General features: G+C 39.1%; 1 protein-coding gene across 5 annotated transcripts in view; it reads left to right on the top strand.

Moving 5' to 3' along the window:
• The window catches only part of GRM1 (glutamate metabotropic receptor 1), a 195,415-nt gene that overhangs the window by 130,794 nt on the left and 40,432 nt on the right, over window positions 1-24,189 (top strand). For all 5 annotated transcript variants that reach the window (XM_026100282.2, XM_064509191.1, XM_026100283.2 and 2 more), the window contains 2 exons: window positions 17,700-17,946; window positions 23,911-24,079. In XM_026100282.2, coding sequence (XP_025956067.1) covers window positions 17,700-17,946; window positions 23,911-24,079 — 416 coding nt within the window. The remainder of the gene's footprint in view (window positions 1-17,699; window positions 17,947-23,910; window positions 24,080-24,189) is intronic.

The raw sequence follows: 24,189 nt of genomic DNA, 5'->3' as shown, positions 1-24,189 counted from the left end.
GCAATCAGCGCAGACATTTTTCAACAGAGGAAAGTGGAACAAAGTGGGCAATTCATGATTCATTCATTGATTCAATTGATCTTTGAGGAGAAGGGTTATTTGTCAGTGAACCTATTTGTGGTAGACAAGAACAAGAAATGTAGATTTTTCTGTTCCAAAGGAGATTGCAGTCCAAGTTCCCTGTAGGATGCTTACTCATACCTTGGTCATGCCATAAGGACTGCTCCATCCATTAATTCCTGTCTGTTTCTGAGGAAACCATGCAGACTGGGGACAGCCAGAGACATAGACTCACAGAACCACAGGATAATTCAGGTCGGAGGGAAGCTTGGGAAGCCTCTAGTTCCACCACCTGCTCTAGGGAGGGTCAGCTATGTGTTCAGACCAGGTTGCTCAAGGCTTTATCCATTTGGGTCTTGAAAAATCTCCAAGGATGGAGACTGCACAGCCTCTCTGGGCAACCTATACTAGTGCTTGGATGTCCTAATAGTGAAAAGGTTTTATCTTACACCCAGTCTAAGCCTCTCTTGTTTAAAGCTATGTGCATTGTCTTTTGTCCTCCCACCATGCAGAGCCTGGCTCTCTCTTCTCAATAACCTCTCCATAGGTGAGGGGCATCTGCTGTTAAGTCCCTCTGAAGCTGTCTCTTCCCCAGGCTGAACAAGCCCTCAGTCTTTAATCACAAGGCAAGGGCTGGAGCCCCCAGACATCTGCTGAATTTGCTCCAGGTTATCAGTGTCTTTCCGTATTCTGTGCCCCCAAACTGTATGCAATATTCTAAATGCAGCCTAACAAGTGCAAGTAAAGGAGGGATAATCACATCCCTCAATGGTCTGGCTGTGCTCCTGTTAACACAGTGCTAGATGCTGTTGGCCATCATTCCTGCCAAGGATCTGTATGTCCACCACATTCTACGGTCAGCTTTGGTTCTCATCTTTTACAAACTATCTTCTTTCTGCATCATCAGACTCTCTCAGAAGCAGGACATAGACCTTCATCCCACCTAAATGGTTCTGGATGTCTGTCATAAATCCACATAGCATGTCAAACCATGGGCAGAACACACTAATGATAGGAGAAAAAGCACAGAAGCATTCCCAGAGAAGAAGTTTATGCTTTGGTATGAATAATGTAGAGTCATACTTCTTGAGCAACAAATTACAAGAAATATAGATTAATTTCTCACTGTAAAGACCTTATGCCATTCAATTTGCTTGGTATAGACATGTCTGAAAGAGATGTGGAGCACTGTGCAGAGATGTCTTAGATATCAAAGACCCACACAGCAACATACACAAAGGGCAGTGCAGTGTTATGTGAACATACTGGCTCGAGTCTGGAAGCAGTATGGTTATGTCTGTGGGACATTATGCCCAAACTACTAAATCCTATCATTTCTACAAGTGTCTCTGGAGCCAGCTTGTTCTGTATGCCTCTAGCTAGGATATTTATGAACATCCTTGAGTGCTTACAACCATTATCACCCACTCATTAAAAAGTATTTGGTTTTATCTCATACAACCATAGCCAGATTCCTTACAAGTTTAGTGCGGTGTTTTCATTTCTGACGTAAGAAAATAATGTCTTTTTAGAAGGTCTACAAGGTGCCTAATCAGGCCTGTAGTGTTTTTTGTCTTCCTGTATTAGTCTGTGAAGTTTTCCTTAATTTTGCTTATTACACCAGACAGGATACTAGAAGACTCTTGGCTGACCTATTCCATCCTTAGATGGTTTCATACCCAGCTAATGCTTCCTTTAGATTACATCCAGTCCATGAATAAAGGACTTAGAACTGCTCTTAATCAAGCAATCAATTTCCACACATTTTTCTCAGGACTCATTTTAGTTTTGATGAAATTATATGAGATAACACGGGGCCTTAATTTTCTCATATCCGTGGACAAAGCACTTTAGGCTGTGTACTTGTTTTTTTCTATCCTTGGCTGAAAGGCAAATGCATTTTCAACCAGAGCTGATTTGAGTGGTTTTCAGAACATTTTTAGATTATGCTGTGAGCTGGGCAAACTGGATCTGCCAGACATTATCAGGGCTCATTCGACTGGTCACCTCGCCAGAGGTGACCATAGGCGCTTCTCTGAGAACTGTGCTTTAATCTTGACATCTGCCAGCCTCCCTCATAGATCATCTTTCCCATGAGATGTTGCATCAGCAGAAGCTCCTATAGTGGGAACTACTTTCACTACAGTACATCAAAAGATGATTATAAGACGAGAGGCTGAGCCTGACAGGCTGACCTGTCAGGTCAGTCATTGCTTGTAAATTACATGGTGTAGACACATTCACAAGCTTTTGAAGATGAAATCAAGCTCTTGACATGTCATGAATTCTTCAAGATGTGTTTTACATTTATGGATCCTGTGATACACCATCTCTAGCCTCTGTTTTGGATTCTAATTATGCTCATTCCCATTATACCCATAGGTTCTGTAGTAGAGAAGAGTCTTATGCCACTCTCTAGGTCTTCAGCATGGGGCAGGAGACCCTCCGGCACATGGCTTCATCAGAGAGTAATGGTCGAAACTCTCTGATCCTAATTTTATGTGCACCTAGAATGAAGCATATTAAGGAGAATTCATCTGAAAGAACTCTAGTTACTACACTTTTTAGTCAAGGATTTTTTATAGCAGGTAAGGCAGGAAAGCTGTTGCCTCATTTTATTCCAGATGAAGTTACAGATAGCTTTTAAGGCTTGAAGAAGAGGGAGATTAACAGTGTGCTTACCTGTGAAAAATCATAGGCATTATTAGGAGAAGCCATTATCTATGGCAAGTTTTTTGTTAATTTGCTTCTAGTTTCTTATTTCTGAATTTGGCAAAAAGCAGTTACGATTATCTAATATCTTATGTTTCCAAAAATACTTACTTTCTAACCAGGCTGTCAATCAAAATACAATCAATCACAATATATATTTTTTTCTTTCCGCCACAAATAAGATTATCATCAAATAAAGAAAAGAGAAAATATACATACCTTTGTAAACAACATAGAACAGTGTTGAACATGTACATGTTACAGCAGCATATGACAAAAGTTCTCTGAATCTAATATTTACATCCATATTTTCCGTTGTGGGTTTAAACAGTCAAAGTTCCCACTTCTAGGATTAAAAGAATCCTCTGGTAGGCTTGTGATATTCAGCCTTCCCCATTACATGAGTAAACCAATGGAGCTGCAAAGGAACAGGACGTGTGAATCATGTTCCCCTGTGCTTCCTCTGTGCTCCTTTCGCCACTGCCTGGAGAACGTCAGGGGCACTCCTGACTGCTCAGGCTGTAGCAGATGCTTTGAAGTTTTGTCAGTAGTGTGGTAAGGACAAGAGCACACAACAAAAATTAATTGACTTGTTCCTAGAAATTGATTTTGTGTGCAGGTCATATGTGAGAACAATTAGCCTAGCTATAAGCATTTAACTAAATCAATAAACTGGATGAAATAATCCAGGTAACTGATCTGAAAACAAGGCCAACTGCCTTCATTCAATCCTCCTGGTCTTTTATTAGGTTATATCTTCCCTTTTCTCATTACTTGGAGGTGGAACAGTTGTTAGCTTGCAATTTTACATGTTGTCATTACTGCTATCATTATCCCGTAAGTAGAGATGCAAAGGACGTACAGTAGGAGCTAACCTGAGCAGGTGCACACGTGCACACACACTTGTCTAGCTGCAGCCCAGTGATAGTCTTTGTGCACAGAGGATGTTTGCTGCAAAAGAGGCAAGAGATTTCCTAAAACGAATGACAGCTTTTAAATATATCTTGGACAAGTAGTGGTGTAAAGAACAGTAAACACAGCCTGAGTAGTAAAATTTGAACTGTATAAGCTATAGATTTTTTACCAAGAATAAGCTAGATTGGCATCCATAAGAGGAAAAAATCTCATGAAAAGCATGTGCTCCAAATGGTAGTGTCAGCAGTACAGCCTGCTGCTACCTACTCATACTGGGAGGTTTGAGGAGAGCACAGAAGTCTACTGGCATGGAAGCAACTAAGGCAAAGCCGTAACAGCAGCTACATCAGCTAGGCTGGGCTGCTGGCTAAGCCAGGGAGGGCCACTGCAGCACAGCAGGGTGAGAGAAAAGATGATTTCCAGAGGTTTCCTCCAGCTCAAGAGGTTTTGTGATTCCTATATTAGAAAGTAGTCTTGGAGGAACCTGCAAGTTAGAACTTTTAATTTAGCTCTGGATTCTCCCTAGGCTCAGCTTCACAGGGACAAAAAATCAGGCACGTTCTCTTCAAAGCAATAGTGCTGTGCAGTGTACTTTCTACTTTCCGCAGTGGCCAGTTTGGTCTGCCAGGTTTTCTGTGTTGGTTTTGTCCAAAAAATCATATTCAAAGATTCATTTTGCTGTGAGAACTCAAGTATGTTAGCAATTTGAGTTTGGCTGGGCAGTTTTTGCTGCACTGCTTCCTGTCACATCTGGTTACACCCTAGAAATAAGGAAGTGCACTAAAATGACTGTTTTCCAAACTCTTTCCAATCTGAAAGTTTGGCTTCTGTTTTTCTGTTGAATTCAATGTGTGAATAAAGATTTGGGCCATTTATTTTGTCTTCCGATTTGCTTAGCTCTGGTTCACTTCTAATCAGCGATACATTGTCCTTGTGCAGACATTATTCAGAAGCTTCTAATCTTAGCTTTGCTTTAAATGAACCTTCACTTCCTATTTTTCTGTGGTACTGTATGACTCCAGGCACAAATCCAGTCAGTTTTTGAAGAGGAAAGTAAAGCGCATCTTTGTGAAGTATGTATTTGTGATTAATGTATTGCATGTTACAAGGGACTATTTGGATCCTCCTACCAGTCGTTTGAAAATTACCCTCAATTTAAAACAAAAACTGTGAGTATGCTCTGCTAAATTATAACATGGTCTAACAAGGCACTAGTTAGGATAGCTAAGGCTGCTTTGCTCCTCGGCTTCAAAGCAGCTGCAGGAGCTGCCCTTGATCCCAGGAAATGAGTCTCAGAGCAACTGCACAGCTGCATGCTGCCATGTAGTCTCAGTGCATGGCAGTTACATGTCACACGTGAAATCCACCACATCAGGGTGCAACCATGTGGTTCCAGGAAGCCTTGCCTTCAAAACAGAAGGTTTTTTGTCTGAGGATATTGTCTATTAAAAAAAAACAAAAACAAAAACAAAAACACAATGGTAAGCTTTGGAAGGGAGAAATTTGGAGGGAACTGTAATTCTGTTAAAGTGAGATACAGTGGATTTCACAATGCTTTATATCTGGGAAGCTAATGCTGGTGTTCCTAATACCATGTTAACGTTAAGAAGACAATGGAGGAATAAGTGATTTGATTTTCTAAAATAATAATAAAAGAAAAAGAAAACTAACAGTTGTGGCTGATGGGAGGTATACTGTAGTGCAGCTCAGTATGTATCTCCTACCATTTTTACAAACTATAAAATCCATCTTGAATCAATATTGTTCTAAAGCATGCTTAATATCAGACTTGACTGTCCTTCAGACTCATACAGAAACACTGGATTTTAAGATAAGAGAAGATCAGTTAGGTCAGCTAGTCTGTGTCTGCCAACTATGGAGTGTTTCCTATCATGTAGGAACAGCTTTGTCTAATGTTAAAAAGAGGTATTGACTCAAGCCTTCGAAGTCCTCAGGATCTCTTGCCTGTACACTGACAAATGTATACTGCTACTTAAATATTTACAGGTCTAGATCAATGGATCAAGAAGAGATTATGTGATGCATTCTGTTTGCCATCTCTATGCCAGATAGGAACAGAGATCTCCAGAGAGGATAGGTTTATGTAGGATTTTTTTTAATTCCATCCTGTTTTTTCCCCAGTCTAAAGATCCTGATGAATGTTTGGGGTATTGAATTGGTGTTGAGTGTTTAACTTATAATGACACTAGATTCCTCTTAACTTCTTTGCCCCATTCCATGGTCATATATTCTATGATTAATATGAAGGTTGCATTGTTTTGAATTCTGAACTGGCATTTTCCATTGAAGATGCCCAAAATTAGGCTCCTGAAGTCCATGCTCTGAGACCTAGTTAAATTGGCCTGATTTTTAAGTGTACTGATCTCTCATAATTCCCATGGAATTCAACAGCAACTAGAGAAGTTCATGTATTAATCAAGTCAACTAATTAGGTGCCTGAATATGTATTCAAGTTCATAATTTAAGTATCTGAGGTGTTTAATGCTCTGAAAGCTTCAACACAATTACTGAGTTCTGTCTCTCTCTTTCAGATAAAGTCTCAGACTTCATATGAAAAGCATGACACTTGAAATTTAGTCAGTTCTATTTCCTGTACTTCTCATTTTGCCAGTCATTGTGTGTTATAATAGGATGCCTGTAAGGGTATCTGATTCAAGAATTGCATTTATTAATTGTGGAAGTCATGATTAAAGCCGGGCAGAAAACATTAAAAATCTGCAAGTACTTCTTTAAATTTGTAAACGAATTTGATTTAACTGTATTCATTTCTGTCTCTTTTAAGAAGAGCTGCAACTCATTAACTGCTAGACTTGTTCCAAATAACAGACCTGTTAAGAATAGTAGTTCTAAATATGTCTTTAATGGAGTGTGTGAATAAGACAGCAAGGTTACCTGAAGAAGATGGGAAAATGGAAGGCTGGGCTTTTTTTTTATATATATGGTTTCTCCACAGAAGTCAAGGTCATGTAGTACACAGACTCTGCCAAATCCTGTCCTTAGACAGACTGGGTCAGGATTCAGGGTGGCACAGGAGGAATAAGTTAACTGGGAAATTCATAAAGGAAGCAAGAAAAGCAGCCACATTTCACGTCCTTGGAATGTTAACAGATCATGTTCAAATGGTGTCGGAGGCGCGGAGGCCAGGGGCTTTTGCAGAACCCTGCAGAGATTGGAAAAGAGGCTCAGAGACAGTTTATCACTGAACTGAGAAGGATAAAAGTAGCTATAGTACATATCATAAGGGCAACTAATTAAATTCCCTGATATCATATTCCCAAGAAAAGGGCATGAAGTGAAGAAGAGAAAAGAATTGAAGAAAAGAAAACAAAATTGTAGTCAGAGAATAACTTGGGGCTGGGGGACCGTGATACCTTTTCAGAGTATGGCCTGTGCTGGATCAGATATGCAATAAACCCTCCTTTCCATTCATATTGTTTGTAAATCTTCCATTAAAATAACTGTGCTATTTCCTATATTATTGAAACATGAAGGCTGAGCTTGACATTCAAATGGCTTTGTCAGTATTAAATTTGAGTCAGCTAGTTAAATAATAACATGGATTTCAAATGTTATATCTGGATTTGAAATCAGTGTTTTTGCTGGTTACATGTACAAATCATTCAATGAAGGAACAAAAAAAAATCAGTTGGCATATGTTATTCCTGTTTAGACGATGAAATATTCATTTCTAATTAAAACAGGAACTGAGAAATAATGACCTGCTGTGGAAGTTAAATAATAATTTCAAATAAATAATAGAACATGTGGTCATTTTACAGGCAGTCTGTAAACAGTACAGCTTTAAGAAAAACAAATTAATCATAATAATTATTTTTCAAGCTCTCATAATAATTATTTATCAAGTGCTCATAATAATTATTGTCTGTCTTTACAAAAAACACTGGAATCACTTCATTTTATCTTCTGTATTGACTGTTTCTATAATAAACATATCATTTAGTGTTATTAACAAATAAGATCTTAATTTTATAACCAGCTGAACTGGAGTATAATTTTTTAAGAGTAAACTGTTGCCAGCTTGATGGATTCCCCAAGTTCAGAATCACAAGTGGAGTGTTATTGCTTTCCAGTTTTAATACTTGAATATGACCACGAATTATGGTTGGGTATTTGACCTTAGATAATGAAAAAACACTGCCATTTTCTGCCAAATTCCTAGTCAATTCCAGCAATCTTCCAATAGGTAATCATAGCATTTTATTTGGGGATGAATTTCCATATGCTAGCAGGGCCAAATATAAATTTTTCTGATCATCAAGTAGGTTAAATATCTTTACAGCTTTCTCTGTTTGGGATAGATTAATTCCAAGCATCTTCATTAGAATGTGCATAACAATGGAAGTTCATAATTTTATGTGCATTACAGCAGCTGCATGTAAAAGTCTCAATCTGGTGCATGAACACAGCCATTAAAAAGGTGGTACATAAATAGAAACTGATGTTTCTTTTCAAAACATTTGAATTCATACTGAAAAATGTGAACTGTGATTGTCTGAAAGTCCAAGATACAGAGACTGATTTATCCCAAATAGGGACAACTATTTTCTTCTGCTCTTTTCCAGTCTGTTAATTCCAAAGTACAGGGATTAAGATAATAGCCAAAATGAGGTAAACAGAACCTTAAAACTTAACCTTCTTGTCAGTTTTTTTGGTAATGTTCTGCAGCTGTTGGACATTCTGTTAACACTATTTCTCATGCTGATCATATTGCAAGAGCACAGGTATCACAGATTTAGGGGGAGAGGTTTTTTTTCCTACACTGAGCTATACTCTGAATTTCCACTGATTTCTTTTTCATTAAAAAACAGTCTTCACTGCACAGCTATTTCATCAGGATCATTCCACTGAAGGCCAGGAACAAAGAGAAAAAATGCTCAAATTTCCTGCCAAGCCTTTAACAGCTTACAGCATTGCATCTGTACAATACATCATAAGAGGTTTCAAACATCAGTTTGCAGATGTAATTAGAGTAGAAGAAATCCCAACACCTCACCTTCATAAGGCCATAGACTCTAAGTTTTTTGTTAGGTGAAATTCTGTATTAAGTCAACAGAATTTTAGCCCAGAAGAAAGAAACACACGGGCTTCTGGCCGTACCATCATCCTCTGCAGAAGCTTTATTAGGTTGGTGAGCTTCTGTCAAGCCATCTGCTATAAGCAGATCTTTCCAAACCCATATTTAACACCACAAGAGTTCTGTAACCATTTGCAGTGTGCCATATACATCACCTTGCAGAGACATTTCTCTGCCTATTGTCCAATTCCTTGCTCCTCTTCCTTTCATCATAAACACTTTTTGTAGCCAGCCATATTCTTGCAACTTTTCAGCTCTCTGACTGGTTTCTTTCTGATCCTACTGACAGGAATTATAAATGTGTGGGAATAATCTGTGTAGCTCATGTGCAAACCCGTGATGGTACCAAGCTACCCTTCGCCAGGGGCAGCCCTGTGAAGCAGGAAGAGCACGCTCACCTGGGGTTGCTGGTATGCCTCCAGCTGTGCTGTTAGCCTGGTCCTTCAGTGGTGCGTTTTCCTTCCTGAGTGCTTTCTTTTACCACTGGCGAACAAAGACAGAGCAGGAGATGCAGATTTATGGAGAAGCAGGAAAAAGGATCTTTTTCTCTGCTGCAGGCCTGTTTCACATCCTCTTGCCTGCCACTCCAGTGACACAGACTGGCCAAGTCACGCCGCCAGCTGCTGTAAAGGGCTCCAGCTTCTCTCCAGCCTCTCCCAAAGCCAGAGAAGGGCTGCAGCACTGCACCTCAGCTGGGAGTGTTTGTGGATATATCTTATCTCATCCAAAAACCCTCTGCCCACTAGCTCCAGCACAGTCACATACAGACATCAGACATGCCCACTCTTCCTCTTCCCTTGATGCTGCAGTCAACCATTGGGCAAGAGACAGTCTCACCCCCCTGGCTTGGCTCCGCTTGGTTCAGCAGGAGGGAGCCGTAAGAGAAAAGCTACCTATGCTCTCTAGGGCACGGGCACATTTGAACACAGCATTGCCATCTCGCACAGTCAGTGTGAGAGTGACTTACGTGCATTGTCACTTGGCGTTTACACCTTAAATTTCTGGGAGTCAAGTAGCTGTGTGAGAGGCTGAATGTCCATGGACAGAGGCAGAAGGGGCAAAGAGGGGAAGTGAGCTTCAGGCTCCTACAGCTGCTAAGCAAAGTTTGCAGACTGGGAAAGACAGGAGCAGTTGTGAAGACATCTGATTCCTCTTGTTTTGTTCCGGAGTCGCATGGTGCAGCGGCTGGACCTGTGAGTTTAGACTGGCTTATGGTTGTCAGTACTGCTCAATTTTCCTTCTCCTGCACAGTCTATAGCGACACTGAGACTCTCTGTGCATCTGATTAATGCATGAGTCAGCAGCTTGTGCAGTCATTCCTCCTCATAATATTTCAGCTTCACCGTGGCACTGTTGTATTTGTGTATGCCAGCCTCATTCCAGAGTCTCTGACACTAAGCTCTTAAAGCCCTGATATACTTTCATAACATGATACGGAGAACCAAGACAGTAAATTTAATTAAAATTTTCCCCAATGCTTCTGACACACAGGGAGAGACAAAAGGAAAGACACTTCTTTTTGAACAGTGAAGAAAAATGTGGCATCCTCAAAGAACCAGGCAAAGAAGGTGAAGACGCTGATGGTGCATAATATGTCTAAAAAGGGGACTGATCTTGTAAAGTCTAGGTGTTAGACATCTAAAGTGAAGGGGAACCTGTGCTTCTTGATGGCTGAATTCATATTTTGGTTTCCTTTAGCCATATCTCTGTTAGAGATATTCAGGTGAAAGTAAATTTAAAAAAAAAAAAAAAACTCCTAAATTCCAGCAGTTTTATTTCAGGAGAAGGATCAATAGTTATTTATCCAACTTTGCTAGTGAAAATATATAACCCCTTGCATACAGATGCTGCTGCAATCATGGCCCCGTTGATGTTTTGGATATAGAACTCTGGAAAGAATATGTTTTGAGGCTTTTGCTGAATGCCCAGTTTTTGAACTGCTTTCACTTCTTTCTGTGCTTTTATACAAAACTGGAAGTACACTAATCCCAATTAAAAGGCAGCATTCACAGAATCTAACAAAACAGTATTATCTGGGAGATCCATAGATCTCCCTGTGCTCAGAAAGAAAGCAGCAGGGTATCTCAACTGGTAACTGTAACTGTATCCTAGTTTTTCAGGGAAAAATACATCAACTATAATTGCATGAATAGAATCTCTTTGCTTGGGGAAATAAAAACCATTTGAAGAATGGAAGTGAAACCTTTCTGATTTAATGACATCCTGAAAATGAAGTCTGCAACCCTCTGAACTCCATTTATTGCTTCATGAGTACTGTAAGATTTCAAATATTTATCGGAGTGTTTTCAAATTTAGTGTAGGACCCACAGATTGTAAGATATTCACTCCTTTTTGCTGCCCCAGTGAAAGCCCTCCTTCCTGTAGCCTTACCACAAGGCAGAGCAACTTACTATCCTATAGAGAGCATTGCATTATTTTGTATAGATCAGTGACATGGTGTTCAGGAGGCAGTGAAAGAAAGATCCCTGTTCTTAAATAATACATCCTTCCTCACCCTTACCTGACAAGTAGTGGTGTTTCATCCAGTCAAACAAATAGTTCACAAACAATGGGAATTGAGTTACCTGTTTTATCTTGTGTCTTTTTGATAGCCCTTCTACCATCCTCTCTCTCTGTCAGAACCCTCTCATCTCTCTCAGTGTAGTTAGCCGCTTCTTGAACCTGCTTCCCTACTGCAAAGGCAAAGACATCAAAGCAGGAAGTGAAGACGTAACCATTACACATAATGTCTGCTTTTGTTAGAAAAACAGTAAAAGACCTAGTTATTGTGGGGCAGAAACCATACTAGAATGAAGAATAAGCCACAATGATATTTGTTGTAGTCTGAATGATTTATAATGGTCTGTGACCAGTTTTTCAGACTATCATTCTGGTATGAAAAATACAAACCATTTTTAATTCATTTTGAAACAAAGCCTCTTTTTTCTTAACCTCTTTTGGCTTGGTAAAACAAAAAAACAGTTCTTCACAAATTATTTGCAGTCCTGCTAGCTTGCACACAGAGACACCAAGATCATTGAGACAGTCCATGACAATAACGCAAGTGAAGCCAGCAGTCCTAATTCACAATTCCTTGTTCTAATCACTAGATAACGTTCCCCAGGCCCTCCTTCGTATGCAGTCAGCTGCAGCTGGAATCACCTGGATAACAGGCAGTTACTTCTGAAAACACAACTTAAAAAATTCTTGGAGCTGTATATGAAAGAGACAGGCATTTGGTAGTTTTCAAACAAAAATAAATTCCTTTTGTTATGCTGACCTATTGCTTTTGTTCATTTTGACTATATTTGGGCATAATGAGCTCAGTGGACTCAACAGAATGCCTCTCTATACCGTCAAGAGATAAGAATTTCATTCAGCTTTCATTGTCATGCAATACAATGAATAAAATGCCCTTTTTTAAAAGATGATACGAAGAGAACACACCATTTAGTGTGCAGATTGTGAACATGCTGTCTCTATACTAATTACATTTAAAGACTTTATAATCTATGGAATTCATTTTGCAATGCCTTACAGTGAAATTTGTAAAATAATTATGTTGTTATCTTCGTTCGCAGAAAATGTAAGAGACGTTATAATAGAATGCAAGAATGAAAGAACTGGCAATTTTATAAAACATCTAAACTGATAATGCCAAATAAGTTTAAACAAAAGAAGCATTTTGAAAAAATTATTTAAGAAAATTTTGGGTTGTCTGGGTTATTCACAGGATTAACCATTAAACCCCTTCCCAAAAAAAGGAAAAAATTATTTTCTTAGAATTAGTGACAAAACCAAAAATGTATAATTGATCACATTTTCTCCCTTAGTTGTCCTAACCCTAATTAAATAGTTAAGCATCCAAATAAAAGTGACCTAATATTTTCCAGGAAGCCAAATACCCATAAATACTACTAAAATCAAAGAAGGCTAAGTCTGCTCATCATCTTTCGTGTGTCATTTAGATGACAAAGTAATCACTAGCTGTTACCTTTAGGGACCTAGATTTGAAATGACTGATCAGTTCAGCATTTGGACTCCCGCCCCACTCCCTGCGAGATCCTCCGGTTGCCACCAGATGAGACAACTGTGTTGTGCCCCAGGTTTGTCAGGTCTTCTCTAATGCAAGGCACTGCGAGATATGTTACTTCCATTATTTTCCAAGGGTGTGTTGTGTCACTAGCATATCTCTGCAGAGCCAGATGGGCACGTTAGCTCGGAGTAGTTGGTTAAAGCAGTGTACATTGGTACTGAAGGAGAGTATGAGAAATCTGCCTCCAAAATCTCTCCAGTTTGTTGCAAGCCTGGATACAGCTCTACCAGGTGATGGTGTAACCCATCCTCTGCTGCCGGCATGTTGTGGGAGAGCACTCTTTACTCTTATTTGAGCTGCCTTGGTGCTAGGTTGTTATACACGCAGCCCAATTAGAGGACATTTCTTTTTTCTTTTTTCTTTTTTCTTTTTTCTTTTTTCTTTTTTCTTTTTTCTTTTTTCTTTTTTCTTTTTTTTTTTTTTTTTTTAATATCTTTCCAGGGAGATTTAGCTCTGACTGTGCTTACAAATGCTTTCTTTGCCTAAATGAGCACTCATATAGACTGTAGGCTATCACCATACAACTGGCAACAAAGCTGACATCTGATATGGGCCACCCACAATGCGTTTCAATCCTAAGAAAGACTGACACAGAAAGAGGAGGCCGTATATGACATTTCTACCTTTAGAGGACCTTTAGAACTCTTTCAGGACTGCCAGAAAAGAGGAGAGCTTTCATAATAGCTGCTAACTTGACCAAGGCAATAAAATCTCTTTTAATATGACATTGAATATTCAGCAGATAAGAGCTAGTTTTGCTCTGTAAGAAACACTGTAACTATCTGGTGATTCCAGAGCAAACATTATCATTTATAACAATTTTATTCAGCAGATTTTGGCTTTTTGTTCTAATCAAGAGTTATCTGTGAACAGACTGTGTTCTTTATCAAATGTGTGTGTTTGTTCAAAATTTACCAACTGGTTAGGTATTGATCAGAGTCTTAAACCAAAATGTTTTTACAGTTCTTTCCTCCCATATTCCTTCCTGCCCTAACTTCTCTGAGGACTGCAAATAAATAATCCTTTGTGATTAAACTCTTACTGAATGTTAGCATAGACTTTTCCTATCCTTACCTTGTACTTTATAGTTTAGTTCACTTTTAGCCATAATTTTAATAGTGTAGTTTCTTCTTAATTGCAGTTTGTCAAGTCAAATTTGCACAAGTATCCGCTCTGCTCTCCAGAACACAAGTAGTTTCTTACCTACTTCACAGCAAAGGTGTCAGGCTCAATTCATGGTTGCTTTACATTCAGCTCCTTGTAAGTATCTAATTGAAGATAATATTGTTTAGATTTGAGGCATATTATGGTCAAAAGAAAGAGTCACACTGAGTTTCATGAAATTTTGATCTGATCTATGTTCTTCCTCCCTCTATCTAGGTATTACTTTTAGGAGAGCTAGAAGCATCTTTTGGTTGCGTACAGCAAGGGTGTTTTTTGGGTTTTTTTCAGTAGTCTCTGTGTGTATATACCATGCCCTCCTTCTCATCTTTAAGACTCAGCTGATGGAAACAGAGAATAAAACCAAAACTATGATAAGAAAAAAAAAAAAGAAGAAGAACTATTAAAAGGAAACCGTAACAGGAAGATTTGCATTGCATCCAATAAAAAAAATAAGTAAGGATGAAATTTAGGACAGCTGAATTCTTCCAGGCCTAATTTCAGATTTCAACTAATCCAATACTCACATGGCTTAGAATTTTTCTTTGCTTAGTGAAAACTGTAGTCCCTAAAAAATAAGAAAACTAACAAAATACTTTTCTATTTTTAATGCTAATTCACCCAAGTGTTCACATTAGCCTCTGTAGCTCAATGATTTTTTTTCCAAAGGATGAGAGGGAGAGAAAAAAGCAAAGATGGCTCACAATCCAGAGCTCTGCTTTGGTCTTTTTCTGTTACATTTAAAAGGCATATTGAGGAAAAACTAACAACTTTACAGAGAAGCCCCATAACATACAACATATAGTTGTTACATTTGTTAAAAACCTGTTCTGTGAAAACTAAGTGAACACAGATTGCCTGTTTTATCTCCAGCTGAACATAATTGTATGATCTCAATTGTTCAAAAAACCATAATTTGTTACTGCATTGTCATAAGTGAGTTTTAAAAGCACTAATACATGAAGTATGTCAATAATTTGTAGTAATGAAAATGAAGTAAAATAGATTTTGCAAGCAGGAAGTTAAGTTTAGGTAAGCCATGTGACTTCTCTGGTAGATTTACTGGGATATATCTTATTTATACAGAGGGAAAATAATATTACTGATCTGTGGGTTATTTATTACCATAATGAGGCTTCACATATTACTTTCCATTAGAGTACAATTATTTCTATAAGTGAAACAAGGCAGTCACCTTTCCAGCGTGGAACTATGTGCTTATAGCCTCAATGTAAGCTAGATGTTTACTCCTAACTAGTCAAAAACAAATCCTTCCACTGTCAAATATTTATTTTCTTTGGTGGCATGCATACTATACTTAAATATGAGCAACCAAATCCATACTTTTCTGAGTTAATACATAACTGAGGAAAATGGCCTCTTTTTAAAACATTGGCAAATTCTGTTACATTTAGTCTTCTATCTCTGGCAGCCATATGAATGTTTGCCTCAGGGAAAGCATATGGATGCTATCATTACTCCTGCAAGTGTCATCGATACTGAAATTTTTACTTTTTTTAAATTAATTGAGGAATTAAAGAGGTATCTGAGATAAACTCACAGGAAGAAAACAGCTGACATTGAGTGCTGTGACTTACCAGTCATTTTGTGACCTCTTCAGCTAGTTGCTTCCTAATTTTCAGAATAAAGAGAGAACTGCTGTGCCAAGCTCAGGAGCTTTCCACCTTTCTTTCAAATGGGGACGGAGAACCCACTCATTTTCTACCTACAAGAAAGCAGAATCAGTGATAAATTCATAGTGTGTTAATCCCAAGAAGCTAATCAGCAGACAAAGCACACCTAGAGATAATATATTCAGACCTCACATTAACATCTTGATGCAACTAATGTCTAGAATAGTCCATGCTTACTATACGTGGTACATTGTATATGCCCTGATACACACTGTGTTTCCTGGGTGTTTGTCAATCCACGCACATATTCTGTCAGGCTACATACAACATTTCAATTCTCACTTAATTTCTGACCATGGGTCTGAATGGTGTTGGTTTCATGTGATCTGCATGGGAGCTGTGAATCTTTCACGACAAGGAAAGTGGCAGGTATGTTGTCCCTGGGAAATGTTTCTTTGGTTGCTGCTTGCTTGGTGGTGGTGGCGGCAGCGAAGGTACAGCAGGGTGAAGAGCAAACAAAATTTGGTCAGATTATGTGATTTTCACCATGCTTTTTTCTTCACCATCACAACCGTTTGCTATGCTCAAATCATATGGAAAATAGCTGCTGAAGCAGGACTTTCTTGCCCAGTTGCCACCCACAGCCTATGCCAGGGAGACCCAGAAAGAAATCTAGATTTCTCTACCTTACAGATTTTTGCTGTCCTAATGAACCCCCAGATGACATTTCTGAGTTGTAGGGCAAGCAAGCTGAGAATAACTACCAAATCAGAGTATTTTCCAAGGATAAATTTGAGGATTGTCTTCATTGCCTGATTTGTAAGCCATACCATATCTACATTATGATAAAGACCTATATTTTTAATTTGAAAGTTACAGCAAACCTGTAGATTTTCCTCTTTTCTTCATACTAAAATGACAACTACCTTCCCCAACCTAGTTTTAAAAAGTGTCAGTTAACACCTAGTCTCTCACACATCCTACTTTTCTAGTGCAGACAAGGTGTTACTTAGACAAAGTAACAGAGACTGGATGGCAAATGCCTGTTAAGCACTGAGTGATGTGGCAGGTCTACAGATAAAAGCACATTGCAGCTTTGAGCATATTGAGATAGAACAACTCAGGGGAATGAAAAGAAAATAGAGAGGTTTCTTAATTCCAGCTTGCCCGGGAGTCGTGTGGTTCAGGTCCTCTGTGACTAGGGGTCGGTGCTGACAGTGTTCAGCAGCTCGTGATGGCAAATGGGGGAATAGCCTAGTCCCCAGGAGGGTCTGACTTGAAGTGCAGCCACAAATGGCACCCTTTGGCTGTGCCTGAATGTCAGGTCAGAGTCAAAACGAACCTCTGGGAAAAGCTTTCGCTGCCACTTTGTTTCTGTTCAACAGCCAGGGACTTCAATGTGTGTTAATACGGAATCTTTTAAGCTGCAGTTATATAAAAATCTTTTAGTGTTATGACCCTCATTTAACTTTCTGTAGCAATCCAAAATTGGCATATATGCTACTACTTTTAGTTAGACTGATCAGTTCTGATAACCTGAGAGGTGGCACTGATTTCGATTGTTTGCTTATTAACACTGAGAGGGAAATTGTTATCTTGGCCCTCAAAAATCTGAGTTTCCAAAAAAAATCTTGAAATATGACAAAAAGTCAAATTTTATGTCAAATTACCTTTAAAAAACTGTTCTAGCTGAAATGTCTCATTCTGGTGTTCAGATGTTTAACCCTTATTAATATAAATAACATTGTGAAATCACAAACAAAAATTGCCCACAGAACAAATTAAAGCTGGCAATTTGCTGAAACTGTTTTCTTATGAGCCAATTCAATGAATTAAAGATTTCTGATAAAAAAAGTTTTAATTAAAATTCCTGTTAGCACTTTCTATATGCTTCTTAAACTTTATAAGAGAAAAAAAAAAAACCTTTTTAATCTCTCACTTTGCTTTGTATTTTCATGTTATTATTTCATCTTTGTTTATAACACTTTTTTTCTCACTATTGTAGGCAATGAAAGCCTAGAAGAAAACTATGTGCAGGACAGTAAAATGGGATTTGTCATCAATGCTATATATGCCATGGCTCATGGCCTCCAAAATATGCATCATTCCCTTTGCCCTGGACATGTTGGGCTGTGTGATGCTATGAAGCCAATTGATGGCAGCAAACTCTTGGAATTCCTCCTCAAGTCCTCGTTCATTGGTGTTTCTGGAGAAGAAGTTTGGTTTGATGAAAAGGGAGATGCCCCTGGAAGGTAAAGAGATGTTTCATCCCTGCTACTTAAACCATCTGCTGGCGTGGGAGGGATGTTTGCTGCATTTGGTGATGGAGATTTCTTTGGCTGTTTTGCTGAAGCATGCAGCGTGCATACTGCGAGAGAGAAACCAAGTTATCTGGGTTAGTCTTACTAGTAGGCAGGAATAACACTGGTAACACATGATATATTGATAGCTACAGCTTGCATCAGGACTGGAGTTACAATGCAGCCTAAAACATCTCCAGCGTTTCCAGAGAGACCTTGTATCTTGCAGAGTTTTGGCGTACGAGCTACCACTGGGGCTCAGTACCAGTGCTCCAGTATGCGCGAAGCTCAGTACAAGTGCTTGGAATTTAATGAAGCATTTGCTTGTTAAGTTTTTGAAGGTAGGGCTGTAGAGTACATCCTTTTCCAACTGTATCTTGGCTGCTCCAAGTGCCCCCGGGACTTAGCACAGCATCCCTGCCGGAGACTATTTAGTTCTGCTTGCTGAAGTCCTGTGTGCTCTCCTTCACTTGTTTCACTCCAGATGAGCCCAGCTGTACCAGAGTTTAAAGGTAGGTCTGAGAAGAGCTGGACAAATAACTTCATTTGCCAGAAGGTACTGTGTTTTGTTCATTTTGGGTCCAGTAAATTCGAGCCATGGGAGCTGCTACTGTCTCCCCTTCTCTAGTAGACACAGTATGAACCCAAGAAATGGGAGAGATAGCAACTTTATGGACTCGCACATTGCCTTTGTTTCTCTTATGGGAGCCAGATGACAGAAATCTTTTCCTCTTTATTTATTACCGTGGGTTTTGTCCAACTATTTTAAGTGACATGCCCCACAAATAGATTTATTTTTGAAGGTTTGTTTTTAATAAATTTAATTCAACTGCTGAGGAACACAATCCCTTATTAATTGATCCTCACTCAGGAGATACTTCATTTAGGTTAGTTTTTCTACTGAGTTATTAAAGCATTATCAAAGACTCTCTCACTCCATCTTTGGGCATATTGAATAAATGCATCTGAGTGCCAACACTGAACAAAGAGAGTGCTCTGGAATAAATAAGAGTCTGCAGTCTAGCACATGCCTTCAAAGAGTATTTCTATTGCTGACCGCTGTTATTAAGACTGACTAACTTTTGCACCACTTGCTATTTGCATTGCTTGTTATATTTGAACAGTAGGTATATTTAAACAGCTTCTTACATTGAAATAGTAAGAAAAAGCTGGTCATTTTGATCTTGTTTCTCATTGAGTGCTGCTTACTTTGTATTTGTATATATATAACTTAAATAGCATAGCTGTAAGATTATTACATACAATTTCTCTCTGTAAAAGCATTGCACCAGCTTTGTGTATGGTGCATTGTCTGCCCATCAGTTATTTGGCTTGATATTTAGGTGTAATTTTTCAGTTTCAGCAGAAATCTTGTTTATTGTCTTGTTATCTGAGAGCATTTGTGCAACTGTGATTAGTACCAAGTCCAGAATTAGAAGGAGCAGTTCCTAAATTCAAAAAATTGGAAAGTTTATATCAGGACATTTCTCTGAGTAGGTCAGGATGATAGATCTTATTCCTTCCATCATTTTGGTCTATAGCAAGTTTCATTTCTCCTGCTTCCCTGGCCTATTTAGAATTTGGTGGGTTATTTTAGGTAGAGTTTCTTCTGTTTCTCTTTTACATTTTCATAACTGGAGTTAGCAAGTTTGGACAAGAAAGTTCACTTAATCTTTTGTTATCTATACCTTAATCCTTGTATCAGTCTGTGGCATTTATGACATGGGCAATAGCACATCAGTGAATAGTGGTGTTGCATCGGTAATGAAACATCAGCTATACAGCTCGTCACATCTTCGGAGACCAGCAGTAATTTACGTCCATGTAAAACTATAGTTAGGGGTATATGACTCCAGACTTCTACCAATGTTTCCACAGCCCCACAGAGAAGCTTGCTTTGTGGAACAGAAGCTTGCTTTGTGGATAGGTGAATGTATTGTACTGCTGTATCAATACCCAAAGGAATTTTTATGCCTTAATGAAACAAAAAGCTAAATATCACATGCAACACTGAAATAAAGCAAAGGGTACCTGATGTGGAATTGTCTAATTCACCATCTTTTATATCTCAGTGCAAGAATGTCACACAAATATGTAAAGTTTTTCAACATTATGTTGCCATATTGTCTAAACAAATTGGCTTACAAGATGAAATAAAGCTATGTTCCTGCTTAGAAGCCAGAAAACTTTCACATATATTATTTTCAAAATCTTTGAGGTTCTCTGAGCAAGAGAATCACGTAAGCTCCTAGTTACACTTGAAAGGGCTAGAGCAGGTGGACATGCCAGTAGTTATGTTTGCCTGACGTTGATATCATTCCCTGTCTTGAATTCCTTGCAGCTTTGTCAAAGGTTTTTTCGATAACTCTTTTTTGATTTCAGACTCAATTCATGGTTTCAAAGCTTTATCACAATAAGATTAAAAAGCATGAGGCGGTTTTTCCAGGGTCTATTTCTTTTGTTCAGTATCTTTTCTTTGAAGGGCTTTTATTCAAAAATGTAAAGCAGAACTTTGTTAGAAGGGCACAGATGTAGTCACTTAACTGTCTGCATTGCCTCCAGCACAAATGATCTGGATCTGGCTTTCGAAAATCAACAGCTTTATTTGCTCACTATAGTGTCATTAAGAACAATCTGGTAAAATTCCTGAACTTTTTGCTTTCATTGAGTACATCCCATTTGCTTTCTCCATAGTAATGATATCACTCAAATTCCTAGAAATGGCTAGAGAGGGATGCAGTAGTCCACCCCGAATCCTTCTTTCGTCCTATGAAGGGTGCATCCATGTATTTTAGATCCATGTATTTTAGGACAGAGCATTTAAAACTATTGTCTATTCTAGGCTTTTATAAAAGCTCAAGGCAAGCATGAAGAAACTAACCCCTCCTGGACAAACAGTTTGCGCAGGCCTCTAATCATAAAATTTTGATGCGACAACTGTGAGAAGAACTCTGAATCCTTACACAGGACCTCTGCTGTGCTGAGTAATGCTGATGTTCACAGGTTAACAGAAACTAGGGACCATTTGACCCTAACTAGACTTGGAGGTAGACCCATATAACAGTACCTAATTCAAAAGCTTTGGTAACTGCCTTGGCTACAAACATGGCAACTCTACCAACTGCAACACTTTGAGGAAATTATCAAACACATAACACAAAGGCTTAAAATATATATAGTATATAAAGGAAAGTGTGGCAAATATGCCTGGTTATTTTGGAGTTAGGCTCCATAGGTGGTAGTTTTGGCCAGCTATGTCCCAGTGTCATATTTGCTATTTGCCATTCTGCCTTCTAGCACAGGAAGCCTTACTGCCAGCACCGATGTTATGTTGAGTTCATGGCTATGGAGAAAGGTAACATCAGCTACCTCAGACTAATTATCATTTACCTCAGAGTAAATGTGCCTGTGACCAGCTGGTTCATGGTATGGCTCACTTCACAAGGAACTTACTCATATGACCCCACCTACATGGTCATGGCGTTTCCTAATATACCTGAGAGCTTGTCCTTATGTTAAAACTAGAGTTCAGGGTTTTTATGTGCAGAATATTTTCACTGGTTCTGTAAGTGCTGCCATATGTGTGTGACATGCAGTTGCCTTCATGATCCTCATTTTCTTAGTGCTTCACAACTCTTTCGAAACCTACTTCTTTTGGGAAGACCATTTTTAGCTTGGACACAGCTGTTGAAAAGTGTTAAAGTTGCACATGTGTGAGATAGGGTATGGGCCGAGCTATTCCAGCAGAAATTTTTCATTAAGGAAAAGGAGAGGATGAAGAATCTAGGCACATTTCCATACACCAAGTGTATTTTTCAGATCATTTTTTTTTCACTTAAAATTCAAGCTGCATCTCAAAGCTGCATGCATTGTACTACAACTTGCCATATGCAAGACTGTGTAAGAACTTTTAGTATGCATACTTCATTTGTTGACGGGTAAGTGATAGAGAAGGGAACAGTATTATAAGAAAGCATAAGAATGGCTTTCAACTTGAAATCATATCTCTGCATTAATTCCATTCTGTGCCTTGTAATAAGTTTTTGCAAAAATGAAAACAATCTGTGCAGGCTGAAAAATTCCATTAGGGAATGTGAGCTTTTAGTAATCTTTTATTCTCCTTCCAGAATTCATTTTCCAGCTCAGAGAAACTGATTGTGTATCGGTCTAATTCAAGGTCACACTAAAAACCAAGTAGGTTCTGCTTTCTAGCAAGAGCCAGGTACATTACTGCTCAATTTTACTCCTGTCTGTTGCATCTGCATTGTAAAGTAGCCTGCAATTATTGCTTCTTGTTATCCTGATTCTTCACAATGCTTCCTGAGGACAGCATTCCTTCCTTATGCCCTTCCTTTATAAGATCTGGGATATGAGGAGGAATTGCTTTCTGGTGACTTTGAAATTTTCCCCCTTTTTAAGGATCTCTTCAATTACCAGCTGTTTGCCAAACATGGAGCTGTAGAACTGGGCTTCTGCACCTCCTTGGAGCTCCTTTGAAGTCATTAGCAGGAGTCCCTTTTCACATGTTATGCTCCAGTGACTTCAGTGGAGCTCTGCAGTGGCACAGGTGTTGTCTGTGCATACATATTTACAAAACTGGGGTCTAAGTCTACATGGCTGTAAATATGCACTTCTTTAAATTATCATTGACTAGAGACATCCCAAAACTAATACAAGGCACACATTTAGAGAGTAGTTCTTCTGCCTTGTCCCTCTGTGAACTGCATAGAGTTGGAATTTTGCATGTTTGAACCTCAGCGGAGAAAAGGAAAAACTGGATACAGCTCTCCCTTTGCCCAAGCATCCCAGTTGTTATTTATGGCTCATATTTATTTAGCTTTCATTCCTATGCCAATACAGATTAGCAACATTCATTAAAAACTAGAAATTTTTTTTCCAGAGAACTAGAGAAAACAAGGCAGTGACTCCTAGGCTTGCAAAGCAGAAGATCTTTTGTGTTTTCAGCCCAAACTATGATTTCTGGTTTGCAGCCTTCTTTCTCATGTCCATTTTTAATCAAAGCACTCCCCTGCCTACCTCCCCCCCACCTTCTCTTCTGAAGAGCCCAGCATGTAGGTCCATCCTCATTCACGGTTCTTTCTCCCTGTGCTCTCTCCACTATTCACTCACCCGCTCCTGCTTATTTCCTGCTATGAAATTGCCCTACTTAATCATTGCTTTGCCCAGGCCACCTTCAGCGAGTGAAAGCAGGAGCCAAGCAGTTAGCAGTAAGGGATGTACACACATACCAGTCCCAACACACCAAGTGCAGTGATGGAGTTAGGGAAGATGAATATTTATTGTAGCACTGTTTTAGGCTTCCTTTACATTAACCTTGTTAAGTTCTGCTCCACCTACCTAGGGCAAGGAAGTAAATTTTGTGCCTGGGCTGCTAAATTTCCCAACAGTCTCACTGGGCTGTGTAATGCAAATAGTTGAACTAACGCTTATGGTTAACTTTCAGCATACTAGTTTGGGTGTTTCCACTGAGTGATTACTTCAGAGTTCCCAGTCAGGGCTATCCTACAACTAACCTGCATGCAGTCACTGAGTGAATGTTAAAGTCATCCCAAAAAAGGACTGAACAAAGCACAATCCAGCCAGTGCCTACATGTACATCTGCAGCAGAGCTTCTTCTCTTGGAGATAAAGTTCTTCCTGGACACACATTGTTTCCATGGTTGCATGTCAATGGGGCAGGCAATCAGTAATTATGTGGCAATCATTTCCTAAAATTGTATTGCAAATCCTATAGTGTTTGGTGTTTTCTTGAAACTCTGGTTCATGGAATTAGGTGGTGATGTAAGACATAAATTTGGGGGGAGGCAGAAGGAGATGGGCAAGGTAAATTTTTAGCCTTCATGTTGCAGGAAAGTGCTTGAGGATGTGACTTGTTTTCTCTTTTTCTTCCTTGAAGGTATGACATCATGAACCTGCAGTACATAGAGCCAAACCGCTACGACTATGTCCTCATTGGCACCTGGCACGAAGGCGTGCTCAACATTGATGACGACCGGGTTCAGATGAACAAGAGTGGGATGGTGCGCTCCGTGTGCAGCGAGCCCTGCTGGAAGGGACAGATTAAGGTGTGCATTGGGTGCTACCCGATACATTGTGCGTCCAGAAAAACCCACATTCTAATACTGAGATGTGAATAACCAAGCAATGTTTTTTCACCAGACCCAAACAAGCTTCA

This window comes from Dromaius novaehollandiae, chromosome 3 (assembly GCF_036370855.1).
Source record: "Dromaius novaehollandiae isolate bDroNov1 chromosome 3, bDroNov1.hap1, whole genome shotgun sequence".
Taxonomy (NCBI): domain Eukaryota; kingdom Metazoa; phylum Chordata; class Aves; order Casuariiformes; family Dromaiidae; genus Dromaius; species Dromaius novaehollandiae.
This window is presented reverse-complemented; position numbering and strand designations above follow the sequence as displayed.